Source organism: Corvus moneduloides, chromosome 5, assembly GCF_009650955.1.
Source record: "Corvus moneduloides isolate bCorMon1 chromosome 5, bCorMon1.pri, whole genome shotgun sequence".
In the NCBI taxonomy this organism is placed as follows: domain Eukaryota; kingdom Metazoa; phylum Chordata; class Aves; order Passeriformes; family Corvidae; genus Corvus; species Corvus moneduloides.
The window spans coordinates 52,811,523-52,832,093 of record NC_045480.1 but is presented as its reverse complement, the minus strand read 5'-3'; the positions used below and the strand labels follow the sequence as shown (position 1 = coordinate 52,832,093).

At 39.0% G+C, this 20,571-nt stretch overlaps 1 protein-coding gene across 10 annotated transcripts in view; it reads left to right on the top strand.

Annotated features, from left to right (window-relative positions):
• PDLIM5 (PDZ and LIM domain 5) overlaps nucleotides 1-20,571 on the top strand; it is a 124,770-nt gene that overhangs the window by 54,255 nt on the left and 49,944 nt on the right. For 8 of the 10 annotated variants that reach the window (XM_032108876.1, XM_032108874.1, XM_032108878.1 and 5 more), the window contains exons 4-5: nucleotides 14,740-14,782; nucleotides 16,066-16,451. In XM_032108876.1, the coding sequence (XP_031964767.1) occupies nucleotides 14,740-14,782; nucleotides 16,066-16,451 (429 nt within the window). Of the gene's footprint in view, nucleotides 1-14,739; nucleotides 14,783-16,065; nucleotides 16,452-19,063; nucleotides 19,081-20,571 lie in introns of all 10 variants that reach the window. The other 2 variants (XM_032108881.1, XM_032108880.1) reach the window with 2 other exon arrangements.

Here is a 20,571-nt window from a genome sequence, read left to right as displayed (position 1 = left end):
CTTAACTCATAAGACACTGCTCCATTAACCTGATAATTGAGTGAGTGCTGGGACTAATATTTTTGTGCTGCATCTCTTGGAGCTGCCTACAAAGGAACAATGTTGAATAACTTAATTATGTAGAGAGTGTGGTTCTGGGATTTTTGTATCTTTTGCACTTGGCTGAAGGGAGCTGTCCTGGAGAAGAAAGCTCCTAGTGCAATTTGAGCAAGCTGGAGCAAGGGCAGATGGAAGTTTTGCTTGTGGCAGGGCTGCTAGACTCAGGTGGCGCAGGACTGTGAACAGGGGCTTACATGGACCTTGGGACAAAATCAAGTTTCAGCACAACTTGGCTAAACAACACTATCATTAAAAGACAACAACAGCAGCAACAACAAAAAAACCTAGAAAAAAAAAGAAAAAAAAAGGAAGAAAAATTAATATTAAAATTCACTCACCATATTGAGAGTATTTTGGCAGGAAATGGAGCGGCACTTCCTAGCCACTTTTGTGAAAAGCTTTTAGGTTGGGTTTTATTTAGGATCCAGATAAATTTCAGAATATCTTATATCAATTAATAAAATCTATGAGTCACTTAATTTTTTTATTTTTGTCAGAAAGAAATGATCCTTACTTACATTAGCCACTAAAGTTAGCTATTTTTGTGATACACCATGTAGTTGTTGCTTACAAATTCTAGTCTATGCAGCACATAGAGGTGAGTGAAGGTAGCATACAAGTGCTGAAGTTAGTAATATATCAATTCAATGTCATTGTTGATAATTTTAAAGCTGGTGAGTGGTGTGGTGAGAAGGGTGGGGAAATCATGAACTGGTTCAATGGTTTATCTTGGTAGGAAGGAATGGATTCATAACTTACGTTAGTTTCTTTTTACACTAGAAATGACAAATGTATTTTGGAATAAAATACGGTTATAAAGTTTTGAATTTCTCTTGATGTGGAGGAAAAAAGGTTCTTTGTTTAATGAGAAGGACTTCATCTGCTATAAAAGATAATGGAGCCTGAGGCATTTATCAGCCTTCCTGGAGAAATATAATAACCTTGCAGGACTGGACCTGAACTGTTTCTGCTATAAACCAGTAATTAGCAGACAGAGCACATTGTTGATCAAATTCTGAATAAAGGACACAGTGAAACTATTCCTTCTGCTTTCCTTTTTTTTCTTTGCAGAAGAGAGATGAAGAAGGTTGTAAATTGTTTGCGGCTTTGTCTGAGGACATAATCTTATGTCAAATTTTTATTTTAAAATGACACCTTTCATTTTGATCATTATTTTGATCATTACAGTTTTCTCAGCTGAGGTGGGTTTCTTTTTTCCCCTCCCACACATTAGGAATAGAGAATGACTCTCTGTTAATAATAGCTGCACACTGTAGGTGAGGCCAAAAGGGAGTATGAGGGTGAGCTGGAGTAATTGCAAACATTAGATATTTACTCTTGACTACCTTATTCATTGTATAATTCTCCCAAATGATTTTATTCATTAAAAATGTGAAGAATTCATCTGATTCTTCCCATGATGCACCATGTTCCTGCTGTTTAGTTTTGTATTTTTTTAAATGCCATGGAAAACTCTTTTCATGATTAGTCACCGAATTTAATATCCTCTTGACATTTTTAGCATTTTTTCTTTTTTTTTTTCCTGCCTGTGTGTTAATCTGTGTGGAGTTTGTTTGTTTGTGATTCTTTTGTTTGTTTGCTTTTAAGTTGGTCTTCCTAAAGAGGATCTGTCAGACATAGCTGCTACATGTGTAAGTAAGTAAAAAAGGAAATAGAGATTCAGACCATGTCATTGTAGGTCTAATGCCTTAGGTCACTGTAGATTGCTAATGGTCAGGCAGGGAGGCAGAAGGGAAAACTGGTAGAAATTGGCAGAAACTGGCAAAATGGGCAGGACTCAGATGATCAGATTTCTGGGATGGTAGATACAAAAGTCTTTCAGTGTGGGATTAGAGAGCTCTTGTAGTCACAGTCATTTCAAACTCTGTGTGCTTCTTGGACTGGTAGGAAAGGCTTGCGGAGGCAGGGACCAACCCTGGTGAGAGCTCTCCAGAAATCAGGCTTTGTGCATGTGGCTGCTGGAGTGAAGATGACTATGGGGTAACACCTATGGAGATTAGAGGGTGGCCAGCACTACTTTGTCAGTTTCCAAACCATGGTAACCCAAGCTCTGTGTAATTACACAGAATATTTTTTAGGACTGTGTAAAAATGTTTCTTCATTTTTGCAAAAGACTGCAGAAATCTTAGGTCTTTCACAAGTGAGTGATTTATTTTTTTCCTTGTTCATGGCTGTTTCCTCTTGAAGATAGCAGTTGGGCCAAGAGAAATTACACTGGTCACTGGTCTGCTTAACATAAATGTGTTATTAAGAGAAAATGTCTATTCCGTTGAACTTTTCATCTTTGTCCAAAGAGATCACTCAAGAAGTGCACTTTCCATGCCATGATTTTTTTTCCCATGAAAAAATGCCTTCAGGTAGTAGACTGTGGAGTTGCACTTCTCCCCATGGCTTGCCAAGACAGTATCTTTTAGTAAAGCAGCATCCATATTAAAATAATTAACCTCCAACTGTTTGTAACAAATATTTTCTGCATTCAATGACCCAATGCTTTCAAAGTTCTTGTATTTCAGGTAAATAATTGAAGTGTTCTCCCCATAACTGCTCTGAAATAGCAAATTTTTTTGTTAACAGTTTTGAAACTGTGTGTAGGTTCTTCCGTGTGACTGGTGGGGATTTGCCATTCATGCTCTCAAGTAAAACCCTTTTACCCATTTCTGGTTTAACGTGTGTAACCCGTGCAATACCTTTCTGAAAGTTCAGGGACTGGTTAGCTAGCATGTAAATGTGATGCCATTGACCTTGCATATTTATTTTAAGCTGTGTTTGTAGTTATTTAGTGAAAGATTTAAAGAAACAGTCTAAAGTTGGCTGCAGTTTATCTTCACTTCTTAAAATAACACAGATACCTCAGTGGCGTGATCTTTGGTGACATTTTAATTCTATTGGCACACATTGAAACAGCCAGCTGGGACATCACAGGCAGACATCAGTTTTGAAGCCTTGCAGATACCATCTAAATGCCAAGCTTTTGAGTAGCAAAATAATGCATTTATATATAGATTAAACACACAGTAATCAGAAGTGCCTTGCAACACGTCAGTAACTGTGAACAGCTGCATTGTTCTGAAGCAGCTGTTCACAAAACTTTTAAAACTCCTAACAAAAACAGAATTGTTACAACTCCTTCATGCCCCAGATTACATGTATTTGGTCCAAATTACTCATGGGTGTATCTGTATGCTTTTGCAGGGGGGGGATACAGAGAATAATTTGGGATGCATTCGTTTGCTGAAATCAGTCCTTGATTATATTTTACTAAAAGTGTGCATGATATAAGGAGGCTCATAGACTTTTACAAAAATAATCTAACACCATTCTTGTACAGCAAGCAAGCAAGCACCATTGTAACCGACTTGTATGTGTCTGATATGCTGCCCTTCGGGCTCTAGCTGAATCTGCAAAACACACAGTGCTGCTACAGAAATACCTTATCATAGAATGTCTGGGCTTGGAAAGGATCTTAAAGATCTGGCTCCAATCCCCCTCCCCTGGGCATGAACATCTTTCACATAGACCAGGTTACTTGGAGCCCCATCCAGTCTTGAAGACTTCCAGGGATGGGGCATCCACAACTTCTCTGGGCAACCTGTTCCAGTGCCTCACCACCCTCACAGTAAAGAATTTTTCCTCAGACCCAGTCTAAAACTAGTCTTTCTCAGTTTAAGGCCATTACCCCTTGTCCTGTCACAACATACCTTTGTAAACAGTTCCTCACCATTTTTCTTGTAGGCTTCTTCAGATATTGAAAGGTTGCAATAAGGTCATTCTAGACCCTTCTCTTCTCCAGGTTGAATAACCCAACTCTCTCAGCCTTTCGTCACAGGAGAGGTGCTCCAGCCCTCTAACCATCTTGGTCCTCCTCTGGACTTGCTCCAACAGGTCCATGTCCTTCCTGTGCTGGGACCCCAGAGCTGGATGCAGCACTGCAGGTGGGGTCTCACCAGAGCAGAGCAGAGGGGCAGAATCCCCTCCCTCCCCTGCTGCCCAAACTGCTTTGGATGCAGCCCAGGACACAACTGGCTTTCGGGGCTGCAAGCACATGTTGTCAGGTCATGTCCAGCCTAACGTGGTAGCAAACCAGTTACAAACTGGTGACAAGAATGCTGGGAGTGCTGTAGCCTCTGCTTTCATCCCCGTGTGCAGCTATAAAAACAATTTGTAGTAACAGGTAACATTATTCTGTGCCTGTTGCTGAGACTTGTTTTGTGCCGGTGAGTGTTTGAGGACTGGAACATAAAGTTGAAGAAATTCTTTCACTGTGATGGAAACCAGTCTTGTCATCATTGTTGTCATCATGCTGCCTTGTGTCTTGTTTTTCCCTCGGGGTTTTTATTAGAGGAAGTTTTCAGCAGCCTCTGATTCAACTGCAGAAAGTTATGTCATACGAAGGAGACCAAGAGCAAAGCTATCAAGGTCTCAAACTAGGAAATACAGGGGAAGTCTGTATTGGTGTGGGGAGGTTTGCTTTGAAAGTCTGATGTGCTTTGTGTGCACTGTAATTTCCTAAGGAATGCAACAACACATCTGGTTTTGACTGTGCTACTAATTTACAAAGACCTTGATTAAAAACTTCCTGAGAATTGCGTAACTTTATTGTTTGTAGTGCTTTGCGACACTGATCTTTTAGGGTTTTTTCCTTCTCTGTACTAGTAATGTGAAGATAAGTGTTTTTAAAAAGATCTCAGAAACTCAATAAAACAATGACTCTCTGCAAATGTTAGGAAAAGCTTTCTTGCTGCTGCTTGAGCATCCAATGCTAGGGTTAAATCAAATGTCCATCGAATTCAATACTTTAGTGAGACTGCCAGAAAGACGGTGAGCTTGAAGAAATTTGACCCAGGTCCAAAAGTCTTCTGATCAAAAAGTTTTTGAAGTCCTGTTGGTTTACTTGCCAGACCCTGAAGTAGCCTTGGGATTTGGCAGTTGCTTGGCAGTCCTGCGTCAGCAGTGGTGCTTCCTGTGCTCCTGGCCAAGTCCAGATAAATGGAAAAGCCTGCATTTTGGAAAGTTTAAACATTTATTAAAATATTACTCTCCTTACCTGTAAATTTGAGTAGCATGTGAATATATATGAGAAAGACACTTTTGTCCCCTTTTTCAGAACATGGTGGGAGGGTGTTGTATTTGGTGTTATCTGGACTGTGGGAAATGCTTAATGGCATTTATTTAAAATCATCTTCTGAAAATTGACTTAGCACTAGGACAACAGGAACAAGATTAAGAATGGGAAAAGAATGATTTTCACTGTTCTCTCCAGTATGGGTTCTCTGTGGGTCAAAATCTGATAAAGTATGGATAGCTCACCTGCCCTAAAGATGCCCAAGTTCATTTTATCTCAGTCAACTGTGTAATCTGTGTCATTTTTTCCTTCATAAACACTCATCTCATTATTTGGGTGCCATGAATGATGTTACTTGTCTCTATTTACACTTTTGTTTTCCAAATGCAGACTGTGCCCCACACCTGTTGCTTTCCTTTGAAAAGCACATCTCTCCAACATGCATGGTTTATGATGCTAACTTGCAGGCATTCTTTAATTATAAAAGGATATGTGGTGATCTGTCAACGGACAGTTGTCTCTAAATGGATTAAAAGAAGCTTACATGGTTTAAATATGGGCTATGCCTTTCATATGCTGAAAATAGTTCAAGTTAGATTGAACTGGCTACACAGTGTATTTAGTACCTATGCAGGTAACTGGTTATTTTCTTGAGCTCAGATAGTTAATTTTGCACCCCTGTGTATGTGGGATGTTAAGAATAGGAAAAAATCCTAAGACAAGGAAGCGAACTGACAAGTGTTGTTAGATAAACTGTTCCCAAGCTTCAGCCCACAGGAAAAAATGAGACACTGGTTAAATAAAACCTGTCCTCTGCCATGCAAGTTCTCAGCTGTTGAGAATCAAAATTTTAGTGTCCTGACTCATCAACTCTTGCCACCTTCCTCTAGTAAACAGTGAAATGAGAATAAATTCATGATTGCCTGTTTGGAAAATAAATGTCTACCTGAAAGATAGCAATGGCGTCATGGAAGTGTAACAGCGTTAAGAAAGATGGGGTGTTTGGTAATGCTGGGAAAAGCAGGCATGTTTTCAGATACAAAGTATTTTCTAGAGGTCAGAAAAACTGCTAAATACAAATTGAGTGCCCCCACTGTGAGTTAAACTAGATGTGTATCTGTTACACCACCTTACATAAAAGTAAGCAGTAGCTGCAGAGTTGAGTGTCCAAGTAAGAGCTGAATTTACAGCTACACTGTTTTAAGGGCTTTTTTTCTACCCAGTTTTTTGAATAATTACTGCCTTTGAAAAATTCTAGGGTATTGTCATGTCAGTAGAAAGTCATGTCTGTGGCACAAAACCCTATGAGGTAATAAAAACGCATACTGTGCCTGTCAAATATTACTCACTTACTTCGGCTATAAGGCAAGACGAAAGTAATGTTTGCAGTATTATGACAGATCTCAACAGGCTTTGTGACCATGAGATGTTTTCCATCAGTGATTAGTTGCCCACAAAAGCAACTTAATTGCTTCATATGCTGTAAGTGTGCTGTGACTGTTACCCCCTGAGCATTTTGAGCTGAGAAGGATGAAAAGTACTTTCTTCAAAAACTAGACGGTGGGAAAGGAAAGCTTCATAGTTAGCTGGATCACATGGGATTATTAATTTTTCTCTTCTTGCAGGGTTGTTGCAAACAGCAGAAGAATTACAGGACCTTGCTTCATGCACCTTTACTTAATAATTGGTTCCTTGGCCAATTTATTGACTACAGGAATTAACTGTTAAAGGTCTCTGTTGCTTTCCAATCTTTCTTGCTTAGCTTTTGCAGAAAACAAAATCATTTCCAGCTGCAGCTCATGCTGTGACAGTTGATCTTTGACTTCTCTTTCCCTTGGAGGTGTGGTGAGACCTGTTGGCCAGGTGAACTTGAGGTCTTAATGCAAACAGTTGAAAGGAAAGAAAAGTGTAAGGAAACCTCCAAACTGAAGTTGTTACATATCTAAAACTATAGTTGTGACATAAATAGCTTGTCTCGGTGTGTTAGACCTGTAATACATGCTGCTAAGCCAGTGACCTTAAATACATAACCACATAAACAATACATGGAAGTGATAAAGTGCAAGAAAAGCAAGGGTCTGTGGTGGAAAAGTTAACGGCTTTGGGCAAGTGCGTACTTGTTACATTGATACAGTAATAATTCTGGCATGTGGTTTATAGTTCTTCAGCTCCGCTGCCCACAGCCAGTGCCACCTGTGGTGGTTTTCTCTTTGGGGACAGCCTGTGGGAGCCCCCCGAACACATCTGCTGCAATGAAGACTTGTTCAGGTATGTGCTGGCTGCAGTGTCCCTGTGAGGAAAAGGCCCACGGCAGCCTTTGTGGCAGTTTGCCAGTCAGGTCCTGTGCTCGTGCACCCCGAGGATGAGTATTCATCCCTTGCTGCTGCAGTGACATGGGAGGGAGGAGAGAGGTGTCTGAGAGGCTGAGGGAGAAAGGAAATTGGCTGGTTTGCTGGTGGGTCCTGCTGAGAAGTCAGACAAAAGCTTGAAGATATTCCTGACCTTAACTGGAAGTAACTGAACCCATAGCATATCCTATTAAAACCAACACGAGTTTATCCTTCTAAATAGGTGTTTCTTTATTGGTGACTTCTGCCATGTGCCTGGCTTTTCTGGAGCAGTCCCATGCTCAGAGATTTTCCTGACAGCCATGGAGTTGTGGTGGGCTATCCACGTGTCCGCATATTGTGGTTGGGATGATGCACAGCTTGAAACACCATAGATGGAAATTCAGAAGCTGAATTATTAGTTTGCTCATTTTGTTCCTTGTATCATCTGAAGTCAGTAAGAAGCAGGAGGTGTTAGGAAGCAGCTGGGATTTTGCCAGACTCCTGGACAGTACTTTTGGAGTCTGGGTGGGTGACACCATTTCCCATGCTGGTGACCTAGTGAAGGACAGGGCTCTTCTTTGCTGTTAGTGCCTGATCCCTCAGAAACAGTTTTCATCCCATTTGGTTAACTACACTTCCACTGTGCTTCTCAGACTTTCTGGAAGTAATGAATGGGTGAGCTGCTTTGTAGAGGAGAGGTGCACTTAACTCCCAGAAAAAGTAAGATGTAATCTAATGGTTCTCTAAATTGCCAGATTCTTCATTTGAGAAAAAATGCTTATTCCCACACACATGCTTAAGGGAAAAAAATAAAAATGCCAAATAAGGACATGTTGGGGACTGGGGAGCTGTTTGTGGTGAACTTCCAGTTAAAATAGATATGACTACACTTTCAAGTTTATTTGGGCTGTGTTTTAAACAAAGGAGGTAATTTAAACATTAGTCACCATATTGTGGAAAGCACCAGAAAAAAATAATTCAGTGCTTAGTTTTGAATTTTTTAAGTTGTTACTTAGATTTGATGACAGACTGAAGTCAACATGAAGCTGAGCCCTTTTTTTTTGAAGGGTTTTGGAGGACTAGGTCTGTGAGTTATTTAGACCTATGCTTTTCATTAAGATGTCTGTTTTTAAAGGTAGCTTGCTATGTTAAAATTACTGTCTAATAAGCACTCAGAAAGAAAATCAAATGTATAAATTATGCTTTACTAGAAGACCAAATACAACTGTTTTGTCTTGTCACTTGCACTTAGCTATTTTGTGGATACTGTTACTTAGCAAGACAGCTTTAGGAAGGCTTAGAGAAAAGAAAAAAAGGGTTTATAGCAAGGCATAACTGATAAAAATTATCTTGATTATTTAGACATGCTGAGCTACCACTTGTATCTAGGCTGCTTTATAACTTTTCTAGGACAACTGGCAGCAATCTGCTGTAGAGGATTGTAAGGCATTGGCCATACTTGGTACTGGGGATGCTTTACCTGTTTGGGCTCTAATCAGGGGAGTCATGGGCAGGTGCGTACAGATGTGCCCTCCTAGTCCAGGGCTAACCATAACATAGGAACTCCAGGCTTCTAAACCTTCAGCCTTCATGGAAACAAAAAGCATGTTTTTGAAAGCCTCTGGCAGACAGAAGGTAAGTGAGATAAATTCTGTGGTATTTTTTCCTTAGCTTTTTGTTTGGTTTTTGGTTTTGCTGTAATAGAATAAAATATTATCTGCCTGCACTTAAATTCTCTTTACAAATGTATTGGTAGGGTTGCCACAGACCACAGGAATGAGACTATGAGCACTAGTTGTCTTTGGGAGGTCTTAAAAACAACGGAACCTTTGTGGGTAGGAATACCAAAGCAGAGGGCAGCTTTTTTCTTTCCTGAAGTATCAGCACTGTTTATTTTAACACATAATGATGAAATCACAAACCTTATTTAAATTTAAGAGGGGAGACCTAAATTTGATTTGGCCAACTGTCAAGCAGCCATTAAACAAGAACATAATTTTTCTTTCTTTTACCTGACCTAGAGCTTCATTGTACTCCGGTGTGCTGGGGGAGGCACACTATGAGGATGTGAAGGTATTATATAGTGTATATCAAAGGCAAAAGGCTGACACACACGTTCTATTAGCTTTCCCCCTTTGAACTTACTGAAAGCGTAGCATCTGTTGAGAGTGACTCAAAAAGTAGCTCTGTTCATGTGCCCAGCTGCCCTCTGGGTGCAGCACTGACATTTCCGTTGTTTGGTTGTAATTAACGCTATTTGTCATAATTTGTTATGTTCAACTAAATGTAAGCTAACATAATAAACTAGAAGGAAGAGAATGACTGATGAAATAAAATGTTGACAGCCATCTCTTTGTAACCACGATGACCAGAGTGCAGATTTGAAAACATTGCTGTTTCTTAAGGCAAAAAAAAAAACAAAAACCAAAACAATCTCTTTTTTTTTGCAATGACTGCCACAGATTCCGATTTTCATTGAGTTGTACTTAATGATGATTTTGCTACCTCTGCTTTTCCATGTGTTGGGCTGTGGACAGGTTTGCAATCTTGAGGCCATAGATGCTTGCTCTGGCAAGGTTGCTGAAGTGCTGATTTACTGACTGGCGTTTCCTGGGGCAGTGTGTGCTTCTACAAAACTATGGGAAACACAGTTGTATGTTTTTGTTTTAATGTATGTAAGGAAACCATTTCTGATGGTGAATAAGTTGCAACAAGAAGCAAGCCTAACAATCTTCCTGTTTTTCTATTGTTGCAAGCCAGAGCAAAATTGGTAAGAAATGAATTGTGTCTGTGATGGAGAAGGGGCTTGTGTTTAAGGAAAAAAAAGAAATATATTTGGATTGTTCTTTTTTCTGTGCTTTAAATTATGTCTACATTTGTTTCTATTCAGATAACCCCTAGTGAAAGTCATGGCTTATTATATATGTTAAATGCTTTCTGCTTGTCATCTTTGTTCCATGAGTTGGCTAATTTACAGAAAGCAAATTTATTTAGCTTTCTCCCCTGTCAATTGACTGCTCTCTAGAAGTAAAATGAAGCTAAACAACAGAACTGCGGACTAAAATGGCAAAACCACTAAAAGTTCAGGTTTTTGGAAGGAAGATCTGACCAGTGGCTTTTCAGGGATGTAGCATCTGCTGCCAAAACCTGTCTGCTGATGATTCACCAGCTAGGAAAAAGGAGTTAGTTTTGAAAATTGGAAGGGCAGGATGTGAGACAGGAAGGGAATCCTTCCTCTTTTCCATCCTTCTATTAGAAAGGTTCAGTTCAGAAAAACAAATAAAGTTCAGAGGAAGTTTTCCAGCATTGACTTCATTTGGTGGACATGGCAGTGTTAGGTTTATGGTTGGGCTCGATCTTAAAGATCTTTTTCACCCTAGATGTTTCTATAACTCACTGAAGGTGTTGTACCTTCTTGTTGTATTTCACACAAGTGTTTGAGCAATCCTTCGGGTTACAGAAATAGGAAAACCGCAAACACAGCAGCTATGTCAATACCAGTACTGTGTGTTCCCCTTGGTTATAGAAGGGCTCATATAAACAGTTACCATCTTGTGAATTTCCCATTGAGTTTTTCATCTGCTTTGTAAGTTATGGATCCATTACAGTCCCTTGACTAAGGGGCTTTAAATGGATGGGGGATGCTGGGGCTTTAAACAGAGTTCAGAAGAGACAGCTCTGGCATGTCCTTTGGGTTCTAGGTTCAGTGAAGATTCAGGGGTGTAGTGGCTGAGGGTTTGCTTCCATGATGTTGATTATTGAGATAACAGTGTTGTCATTAGTGGTCAGCCTTTGGAGATGGTATATCAAATTGTACTCACTGCAGAAGCTTGAAGAACTGTAGTTTTAGCTTTAATAATGTGTTTTTCCATTTACTGGTAACTATTGAAAGGTTCTGTCAAATTGCTTGTGTCTTTTTTTTTTTTTTTTTAAAGTGGGTGAAATGCTTGGAAAGTGAATGAATAATAGGAGAATTTAAAGAATGAATAGTTTTTGCTGGGCCTGCTGCTTACAGTGAAGAGTGGACTAATTCATTTTCCTAATAAGGCTGCTCTGGAAGTTGGAATGTTTTGAATTGCATTAAATGTCATGAAAGTATTCATCGGAGGGGATCGGCTTGTGGTATGTTTAGACAGCAAATTTGATCATGTTTGGTCAAAATGAGCTGTTTACACAGGCTAAATATAGGTGCTTTTGTTTTTCCTCCCTCCGGGAAAGAATAAATGACTTCGATGTAGAAGCTGTGCAAAAATTTTGTACACTTTTATTTTCAGTAATAGTTTGTCAGTCAGCAATGACTGCAGCTTCTGGTTTTGTTGTTTATAATAATTCTTATGAAGTTTGATACAGTAACCATTTGCCAAGGTCTTTTGTGTGAGTTGTTTATAATAAGACTAAATACTGAGCTCTTATGTCTTTGCTTTGTTTGTATGTTATTGAAAGTATTGCATAAACTAATATGCTGAACTGCTAGTTTTAAATCATTCAGAAAATACCATGCTTCAAACCATCCTGCTTTTTCTAGTCAATAGTAACAGGGCAAGTGTGTCATCTCATTCTGAAAACCTTTATCATCAGTTATTCATACATTCAATGGGACCAAACCTGCATGAAATCCTAATATGTTTAATTGCCAGGTGGCAAGTGAAGTGCTAACAGCTAAGAAATCTACATGATTCTGCAGTTTAATTACTTCTTGGCTGTGCAGTTCAGTGGTATCTATGAAAATATTGAGGGAAATAGCCCTGAAGGAAGAATTTTCTTAAATATGTGTGTTGGATGTGTTTTGCTTCTGAGCTTGAAGTATGCATTTCCTTTTGTACTGTCTTGTCTAACCACCATGCATTTTCCACATTATGATCTTGGTGGCTCAGTTTGCTGGATGAGCATTTTCCTTTTAATATGGCATAAATCACAGATTTTAGTCTGATTACGGTCTGAAGTCAACAAGGCCAAGTTAAACTGTTTTAAGTATGTCTGGGGCACACAAATTTATGTCCTTGTCTCAAGTATGTTTGTGGGGAAAATGTTATGTTGTCTATCTGTCTGTTTAAAAGGAACATCGTGAACATTTTGGTTATCAAGCTTTTTTTTTTCCACCCTTATTTTTCCTTTTTGTGTATTTTTGAAGATGAATTTTGAAAAGTATGTCTTCTGGTCATCTGGTAATAGTGGCTTGAAATCATTTTTGCTCAGTGCTGTGTTGATAAGTATAGAAGCAATCTATCCATTGCAAACTCAAATTTGATTATTTTGTGAAAAAAGAAAAGTAGGTATGTTCCTTTTATGAGACTTGAGCTTCTAAGTCCAGAATTAGCAAAGCTTTTTTCTCAAGCATGAAATATGGTAGTTGGCTGGAATAATTAATGTCTTCCTAATTCTTCCTGTAGGACCAGCTTAATAAATACATAAAACATTCCAAGTTACTGTATTAAAAATTAAAAAGTATACCTAAGATAGAGATGGTCTTTAGAAAGAAAGAAAAGTTTCCATATGTATCGGCATTTTTTTTCTCCTTTCTTGTTGCTTTTGTTGCTGCAAATTGACAGCTCTGCAATTAGGAATGATTAATGATGCACCCCAGCGCTGTGGAGGGCCAGAGGTCAGGCTTTCATAGGCTGCACACTCTGTGAGAAAGGGGAGAAGGGACCTGTTCCCCAGAGCAGACAAAACCCTCTCCCTGTTGAGAATTGCTGTTGATGTGGATATAATGTGTGTCAGCAGCAATGCATGAGTGGGGAAGGCGAAGGGCAGAACATCATCTTCTCATGCTATACATTTTTTCCTTTATTTTTTCCTTTTTTTTTCTCCTTTTTCCTGCCAGCATGGCATCTGTGTTATATATATTTCCCTTTTTTGTAAGCTAGATACTGAACCTGCATCAGGATTCCTGTTGCTGGAATCCCATGAGCCCTGAGGGCCAAATGACTCTGAGGGAAGAAATAAGCATTGTGAACAAAATAGTTAAAAGAAGGGGCAGAAAAAAAAAGAGGAGAAAATGGAAAATAAAAAAAAGGGTTGTTAAAGGGAACGAGTGTATGTAATTCAATTGTAGCTCTCCATGTTTTCCTGGTAAAAACTGAAAAGCTGGTTCATACAGTAGAAGTGTTTTTAAAACTGTAGCCTCTGTTAGCTGATTTCCAATTAAGGAACCTTTTTGCCTCCCTAGCAAATTGTCTTTTGGAAATGAGTCCAACTGCAGCTTTTCAAAACCTTGTTCAGAAGATGCATTGGAAATCAGGGTTTTTTGATTTCAGGCAGGGTGTTATTGCTGGTTCTTGGATCATTAAAGGTGACTGCTTATCTGAGCAGCAACTAAATATGGCCACAAATGTTTTAAAAGTGTCAAAAGGCCAATTTTCTGCCAGAATAGCATGAAAACACTCAAGTGTATCAGCAGCAATGTTTGAAAACAAAATGTTACTGTATCAGATTTTTTTGCTGGGTTTTTAATACATTTTTATTTTAGTGTATGTATGTGTATTTTTGCATATAAGTCTATGCAAATCTGAAAAAAAACCCCAGTTGACTGAAATGCCTTTTACCTACATTGCCGTTTCAATTTAGGTATTACAAAATCTGTCAATTCTTTATCTACTTAATCCTTTTCATTGCCATGCTTCCTTCCTTTCCCACCATTCCATGGTAGTTTCAATGTGTCCATTGTTTGGGAGAAAATTTTTTTGCCATCTACTGTAGAATTCAGGTGACATTCACCTTATTTTTGAAAACCAAAGACTGTGTAAAAAGTTTCTGTATTATTTAATTTGCCAAGTTCTTCGGGAGGATTTGTGTTGTTCTAAAAGGAAGCGTTCCGTTTTAAGCCTATATATCGGCTATGCACTGTTTAAAATGCCATTTATCTGACCGGAGCTTTGGAGTTACGTGACAGTTTCTTGTGAAAGAATGGAAAACAGAAAGCAGATTGGAGCTGAGGTCTCTGAACTGATGATATAGAATTATGAATTTATAAATCTAATAGTACTTGATGCTAGATGCTGGAATTCCTAACACTGTATCTGGACAAATTAATTCCGTTTGGTTTTGCCTTTTCCTTGTATTAACAATAGTGTTGTAAATTTAACTTGAATACTTCTTGTTTCCTTTAGAGGAAACAAAATTAAATATTTTATCTATCTGTGGGTAGATGTGGTGATTAGAAGTGGGAAATGCTTAAACTTTAAAGAATTTGGTTTTTACAATTATGTTTATGTTTTTCTTTTCCAGAGTGTCTTCTATACAAAAACCAGATCTTATTCATGTGCCAAAGGTATGTTCTTCATCAGAACCAAGAAATGTAGCATGTGACACTAACTGATACCCATCTGTCAAACCCTGTTGTTGATAAGCACTGTCATTCAAAATTTCAGTATAACATGCTTGTTTCCCATATGTTACATTAAGAGTATTGCAGCATTTGGATCTTTGATTACTTTTTTCCCCCTCCTAAAAAAAGAATGGAGAGACCTGGAAATGATTATCAAAAAGAAAAGAAAAAGGTGAATAAATGTTATTCTCCAACTCTTGGAACTTTTTTTTTTTTTTTTTAAAGATGTTGCTGGTGTTTTCCCTCTGTACCTAAGAGAGAAACAGAAGCAGGTAGAATTTTTTCAGCAGTAATTTTTAAAAATTTTTTGTGGGGATTTGTTTATTTTAATGGACACTGAAATCTTTCCTGGTATGTGAGAGAAGCTTATACAAATACTACAATTTCAGAGAACAACTCCCCTCACTTTCCTTAAATCCCTGGAGAATTATTTGTTCTTCTAATATTTTATTCTATGCAGCAGTTTTAAAATCCCCATTTTGATAAAAATGCTGTTTGCAAGCTTGAAAATACTTATAAATAGCCTGAACTTGAAAATCCTCTCCAGTGGACATAAATAATGGGTAGTATATTACTGTTCTGCTGACCGTGACCTTTAAAGGCCACATGTTGGGAACCACAATGTTAAAACATTTTGTGGTGTAATTCCCAGCACAAAAAGCCCAACCAAACAAAATCAGATTTCTTGAGTGTGTTGATCTGATCTGACAAGGGTCCGTGGAGACATTGGGGAGCATCAGTGTGCTCTCATTCTGCTTTTAAAGGTCTTACCAACAGAGCAGTGTGTATAGTATGTGAACACTTGCACATTCCATTTGTGGATGGGGAAAGTGCATATCTCGAATTGGGTTTGAGATGTGTAATGTGGATTTTTCTAAAAAACTCTATTTTTTTCCACATGAGTTACCCGTTGGGTTTTGCAGAAGAGCGGTTTTTCAGTTTCTTGTGAATTTGATTTGTGGAGTGTGTGTTTTGGATATGCTGAGAGGAGTTAGCATTGTGGAATTTCATATGGATTGTGCATGTTTGGATCATTCCTCCTCCCCAAATGCACGGCTCGGGTTGTTTTCCATACATTTCATGGCTGCAGTCTTGGTAAAGCTTGCTTCTGTGCTTCATGCTAGGTGGGTCATCTCCCCCGAGAGCAGCTAAAATCCCTGCTGAGGAATGTGCATGCGTTTGCCGTGGTTTTGTGTGTCTCTTGTTTTGTTTTTCATCCCACATAGGGAGAACCTACCGAAGTAGTTAAGCCTGTGCCCATTGCCTCTGCTGTTGCACCCAAAGTCACTGCCACAGCCAGTGTGGCTTTCAATAAGACACCGAGGCCGTTTGGAGCTGTAACCTCCTCCAAGGTCACCTCCATCCCATCTCCGTCCTCCGCCTTCACGCCGGCGCAGGCGTCGGCCGCATCCCCGTGTGCCGTGCCCGGAGTGCATGTTAACACCAAGCCTAACGCTGAGCCGTGGCCGCCTGTGCCGGGCGCTCCTAAACCTGCAGTTCCTGTCCCACGGCAGCACGGTGCCGCCCCGAGCGCCGACGGCGCCCAGGACGCAGCCGAGGGGCCGCGACGAGGAGGCAGAGAGAACCAGGGGGAGAGTAAACAGCAAAATGGGTAGGTGGGATTTTTTTTTTGCTGTGAGGGTGTTTCCTCACAGGAAAAAAGCCGGGCTTGTTTGAGGGCTAAGGAAACACAGCTTAATCCTCAGTAGCCGATCTCTCAGGAATTATTTTAAAAGTGTTGCTTCAGAGGGCCCAGATAGACTTCTGGTGATGATTTTTCTCATGTGTGGCACGTCAGTTTATACAGTGTCACAGCTAAATTGAGCAAGGACCATGGAATGCTTTACATGATGTGTTCTATCACCACATGTTCTAGACCTTACAACAAGCCTGGTATTAATTTCAATGTCGCACTGTGTATTTTGACACCCACTAAGGTGACTGAAAGCAGCAGGCACTCAAAAATGCAGAGCAGTCTGTCAAGAAGGGTCAGTGGGCTGCTGTGATGGCCAGGAATGAGACGTTCTGGAAGACCAACCATGACCCTGGCAGAACCAATGGCAAAAGGTCCCAGAAGGGAAGCCAAGGGACAGATGTGTCATTAATTCTCTGCACAACACAGGAGAACCTTTAAGATGTGTGCAAGGAAGCTGTTGAGGATGAGCTCATTTTTTGCAATGCTATAGTGTAAATACATCAACTTTACATTTTACCCTAAACAAGCAATGCAGATTTAAAATGTGAGTAATTTCCTTATTCAAATAATTGTTTATGTTAAAGTAGGCATCAGAGACTGAACATTTAACGTTTATGTAAGAGACATAAAAGCCTTTATCATGGTGTACCATCTAGACTAGTAAACAATAGATTAGTAAACTAAATTAAGCCCAGCAGCAGTCCTGGGAACTCAGACCTGCGCAAGATTTTGGCTGGGGATGCCTTGGGCTCTCCCAGAAATTCCTGGGCAGGGCTTGGGAGCTGTAGCACCCCAAGTTCCCAGTGCCTGCTGTGCTGCAGGGAGAGGAGGAGGCTGGGCATGAACAGTCCCATGCCAGTTGGCCTCTGTGACCAGCAGTGGTGTCCAGCACTTGAATTAAGTAATAAAAAGGGCAGGAGGGGACCTGTAGGTTTCTCTTCAGTTTTAAGAACCTAGCCTGGGCTTAAAACCTAAAAGCTGTGGTTACTATTTCCCATCCCACAAAAGAAAGGCGCTGGAAGAACAGGCTTTGTGCCTCTCTCCTCTGATATTCTCTCAATATATAAAGCATATAAAGAGCCCTACAAAGAGGTAAATGTCCATGCCAACTAAAATACTGAATAAATTGCAGTGTCAGTTGACTTTCTTAAGGGGTGAAAAAAATACTTCTTTAGGTACCTATTCCCTTCATATTGTAGTACGAACATTTTCCATATGTGGACTCATAATGCAGCCTGTATGCATTTTATATTGCACTGTAGTCACGGTAACTTCCAGCCCTTTCTTAAACAGATGATGGCAGGAATCCAGTCTGCATAAAGTGGGCTGAAATTGAGAGATCCCAAGGACTTGCTCGCTGCTGGTGCAGTTGTTGAATACACTTTGGCCAACCTTTTCTTATCTTTCCAGGAATACTGTTTTAGCAAATAACTGTGTAAGGAGTATTCAAAAGCAGCAATTAGTACTGAAAAAGAGGAACAATAGCAACAAAATTAAGTCTTCTGAAAGGAAGTGCTGCAGGCATAGAGTAAGCACTTTACAATCAAGATAGGATGACTGGGTGAGCACTGCTATGTGCCCTACCTTACTTAGAGGATGAATAATACCATCAAAGTGGATGAATAATCACAGCTGAGGGGTGAAGAAATCCCTGTGTCACTGTCAGACTTGCAGATCTAGTCTGGAAATGTTTGAAAACATTTCAGAGCTGTAAAAACCCACTTTATTTTGCAGTCTTTCTTACTGCAAAATAAACTACCCATATTGTGTTTGGGCTGCCTAAGTGTCTTGCAGTCCAAAGGCACGAAACAAAAACAAGCAGACAAAACCCGCTAAGGTGGTTATCTTGGTCTGCTCCTACACTGCTTAATTTTACATAGAAAAGTTAAATGTCTACAGTGCTGCTTAAATATCTCCCTGTTTAAAATTTTATCAGTGACATCCATAAAATATCAGAATCATTGAAGTTTGGAATAATTGACGTGTCTGAAATAAATTCCATTTTTCTTCTGTGTTTTGTATGATTTGTTTTCTCAAAACATATGAAAAAACCAACTTGTACCTTGTTCATAGATGGCACTGCTTAGCAAATGCAGTTCTTTAGACCTGCACCTTGTTATACTCACAGTTTCCTCCCTTCCTCTTGGCTTCCCTCAAAAAACATTCAGGATATAAACTATTTGACTTCAGGACGGGAAAGGAAGTTTTATTTCCCTTGTTTAGTTCTGCCTTAGAAAGCAAGCAATTTGCCTTCACTAGCCTGCGTGCAATTGCACTTTTATCAAGACCTTCTTGCCAGCTCTTGCATGAAGATGTGCCTGCTGCTTAAAAGAGGTAAGATGTCCATAGGCTTCACTCAGTTTAAGTTCAGCTGGGTTAAAATTTTCTCTTGTAGGTTCTCTTGATGATTATAAGTTTGACTTACGTGATACGTGGCTTTACCAGAGCTTGGATTTGGAAACTCCTGTACTATTTTAAGAAGCAAAGAATTCATTAACACATCAAATACTTTTTTTTTTCCCTTGCAGATAGCAGCAGCGACAAAGTTAGTATCAACAGCACTGGACTTGAATTATGGTTATTTTTCCTATTGGAATAACCAGCATGTATTCTTGTTTTGCAAAATTACAGCTCTTACAGAGTTCTATATTTAAATTTTGCAAAACAGCTTCAGCTTTTCTTAGTGTAATACATTATTTTTATCTGCATTGGACATGATGTGATTTTGCTTTTCACTGAGCTACATTTTGCAGCTTATTTTTATTCTACAAATCATTCGTGTGGTGTTTGTGTGTACTGATAAATTCTTGGTGCGACTGTGGTTCACTGGTGTTGGTAATACAACTAGTAAGTGGTGAAATACAGTATAAAAATAAAATTGCTTTGAGAACTGTGGAATGAGGGGCTGAATTCTGAATTCATACAGGAAAAGTAAAACTAACGTCCATATACTGTGATTTGTGCTTATTAGGATGGTAAATGATTGAGGTTTTATTGGCTTGTATTTTCTTGCCGTGCCTCAAGGCTGAGTAAAGCAGAGCCTGTCTGATTGAATTTTCCTTTGTCTCTGGCACCACCTTGTTGCCTCAGTGAGTCATTACTAGTAGGGTCTTAAGCCTTAGAAAGGAGACTAGTAGGACAAGAGAAGTCATCGGGATTTTTTTCTTCGTACCACTTTCAACAAATGTGAAAGACTACTTATTTCACTGGGGTAGTTGCTAGAATGCAGTAAACTGCATGTAAAAAATTACATTTTCATGTATTTCCACACCTTTAATTACTGCTTGAACTTTCAGATTTCATTTTTGCTATTAACTGTTTAAGATGCTTTACTTCATTTTTCTCTCTTCTCCATCCTGGAATTACTGCTGCCTTTGTTTCTATACCTTTTTCTCTCTTAGTAACTTTGATATGTGATACATGCACTTCACTAATACTGTCTGTCAATAAATTCAATCTTTTGATATAATTTTGTACTGTACCTTTCACATTCTTTCAAGTATTAAGTATTTTTTTAAAGCTTAAGTTTCTACTAATGCATTTCATTGAACGGGCCTAATTCTTACTTGTTAACAGTTAACATCATTCCTCACTAATACTTCCATCTTTCTTCCCCAGAAATACTTTGAACCATAAAAGTACAGTGAGGAGGTAGTGCCAAAAATGAAAGTTGCTTTCACTTTTAAAGTTTTGTTGGGTTTTGATTTTTAATAATGATTAGAAATTTTATGTCCTAGGAGCTAGTTTTTCAGAGTTTTCCTTCTGTAAATTATGTAAAAATAAATGCACACTTAGAGGATTAATTTACAGATTAGGATAAATTAACAGATTAATGCTTTGGAATAACAAATGTAGAATTTAGGAGTAATTTATATAATTTGAATCTTCTGTTCCCTTTCCCCAAATTGACCAGTGCAATTACACATTCTTTACATCACTTACTGGAATCAAAGGTTTTAAATCCTGTATTCTTGCAAGTCTAGTAGTGCAAGGATTGATAATAGCCTGTGGGTTACTGTAGGGAAAATTTCCAGGT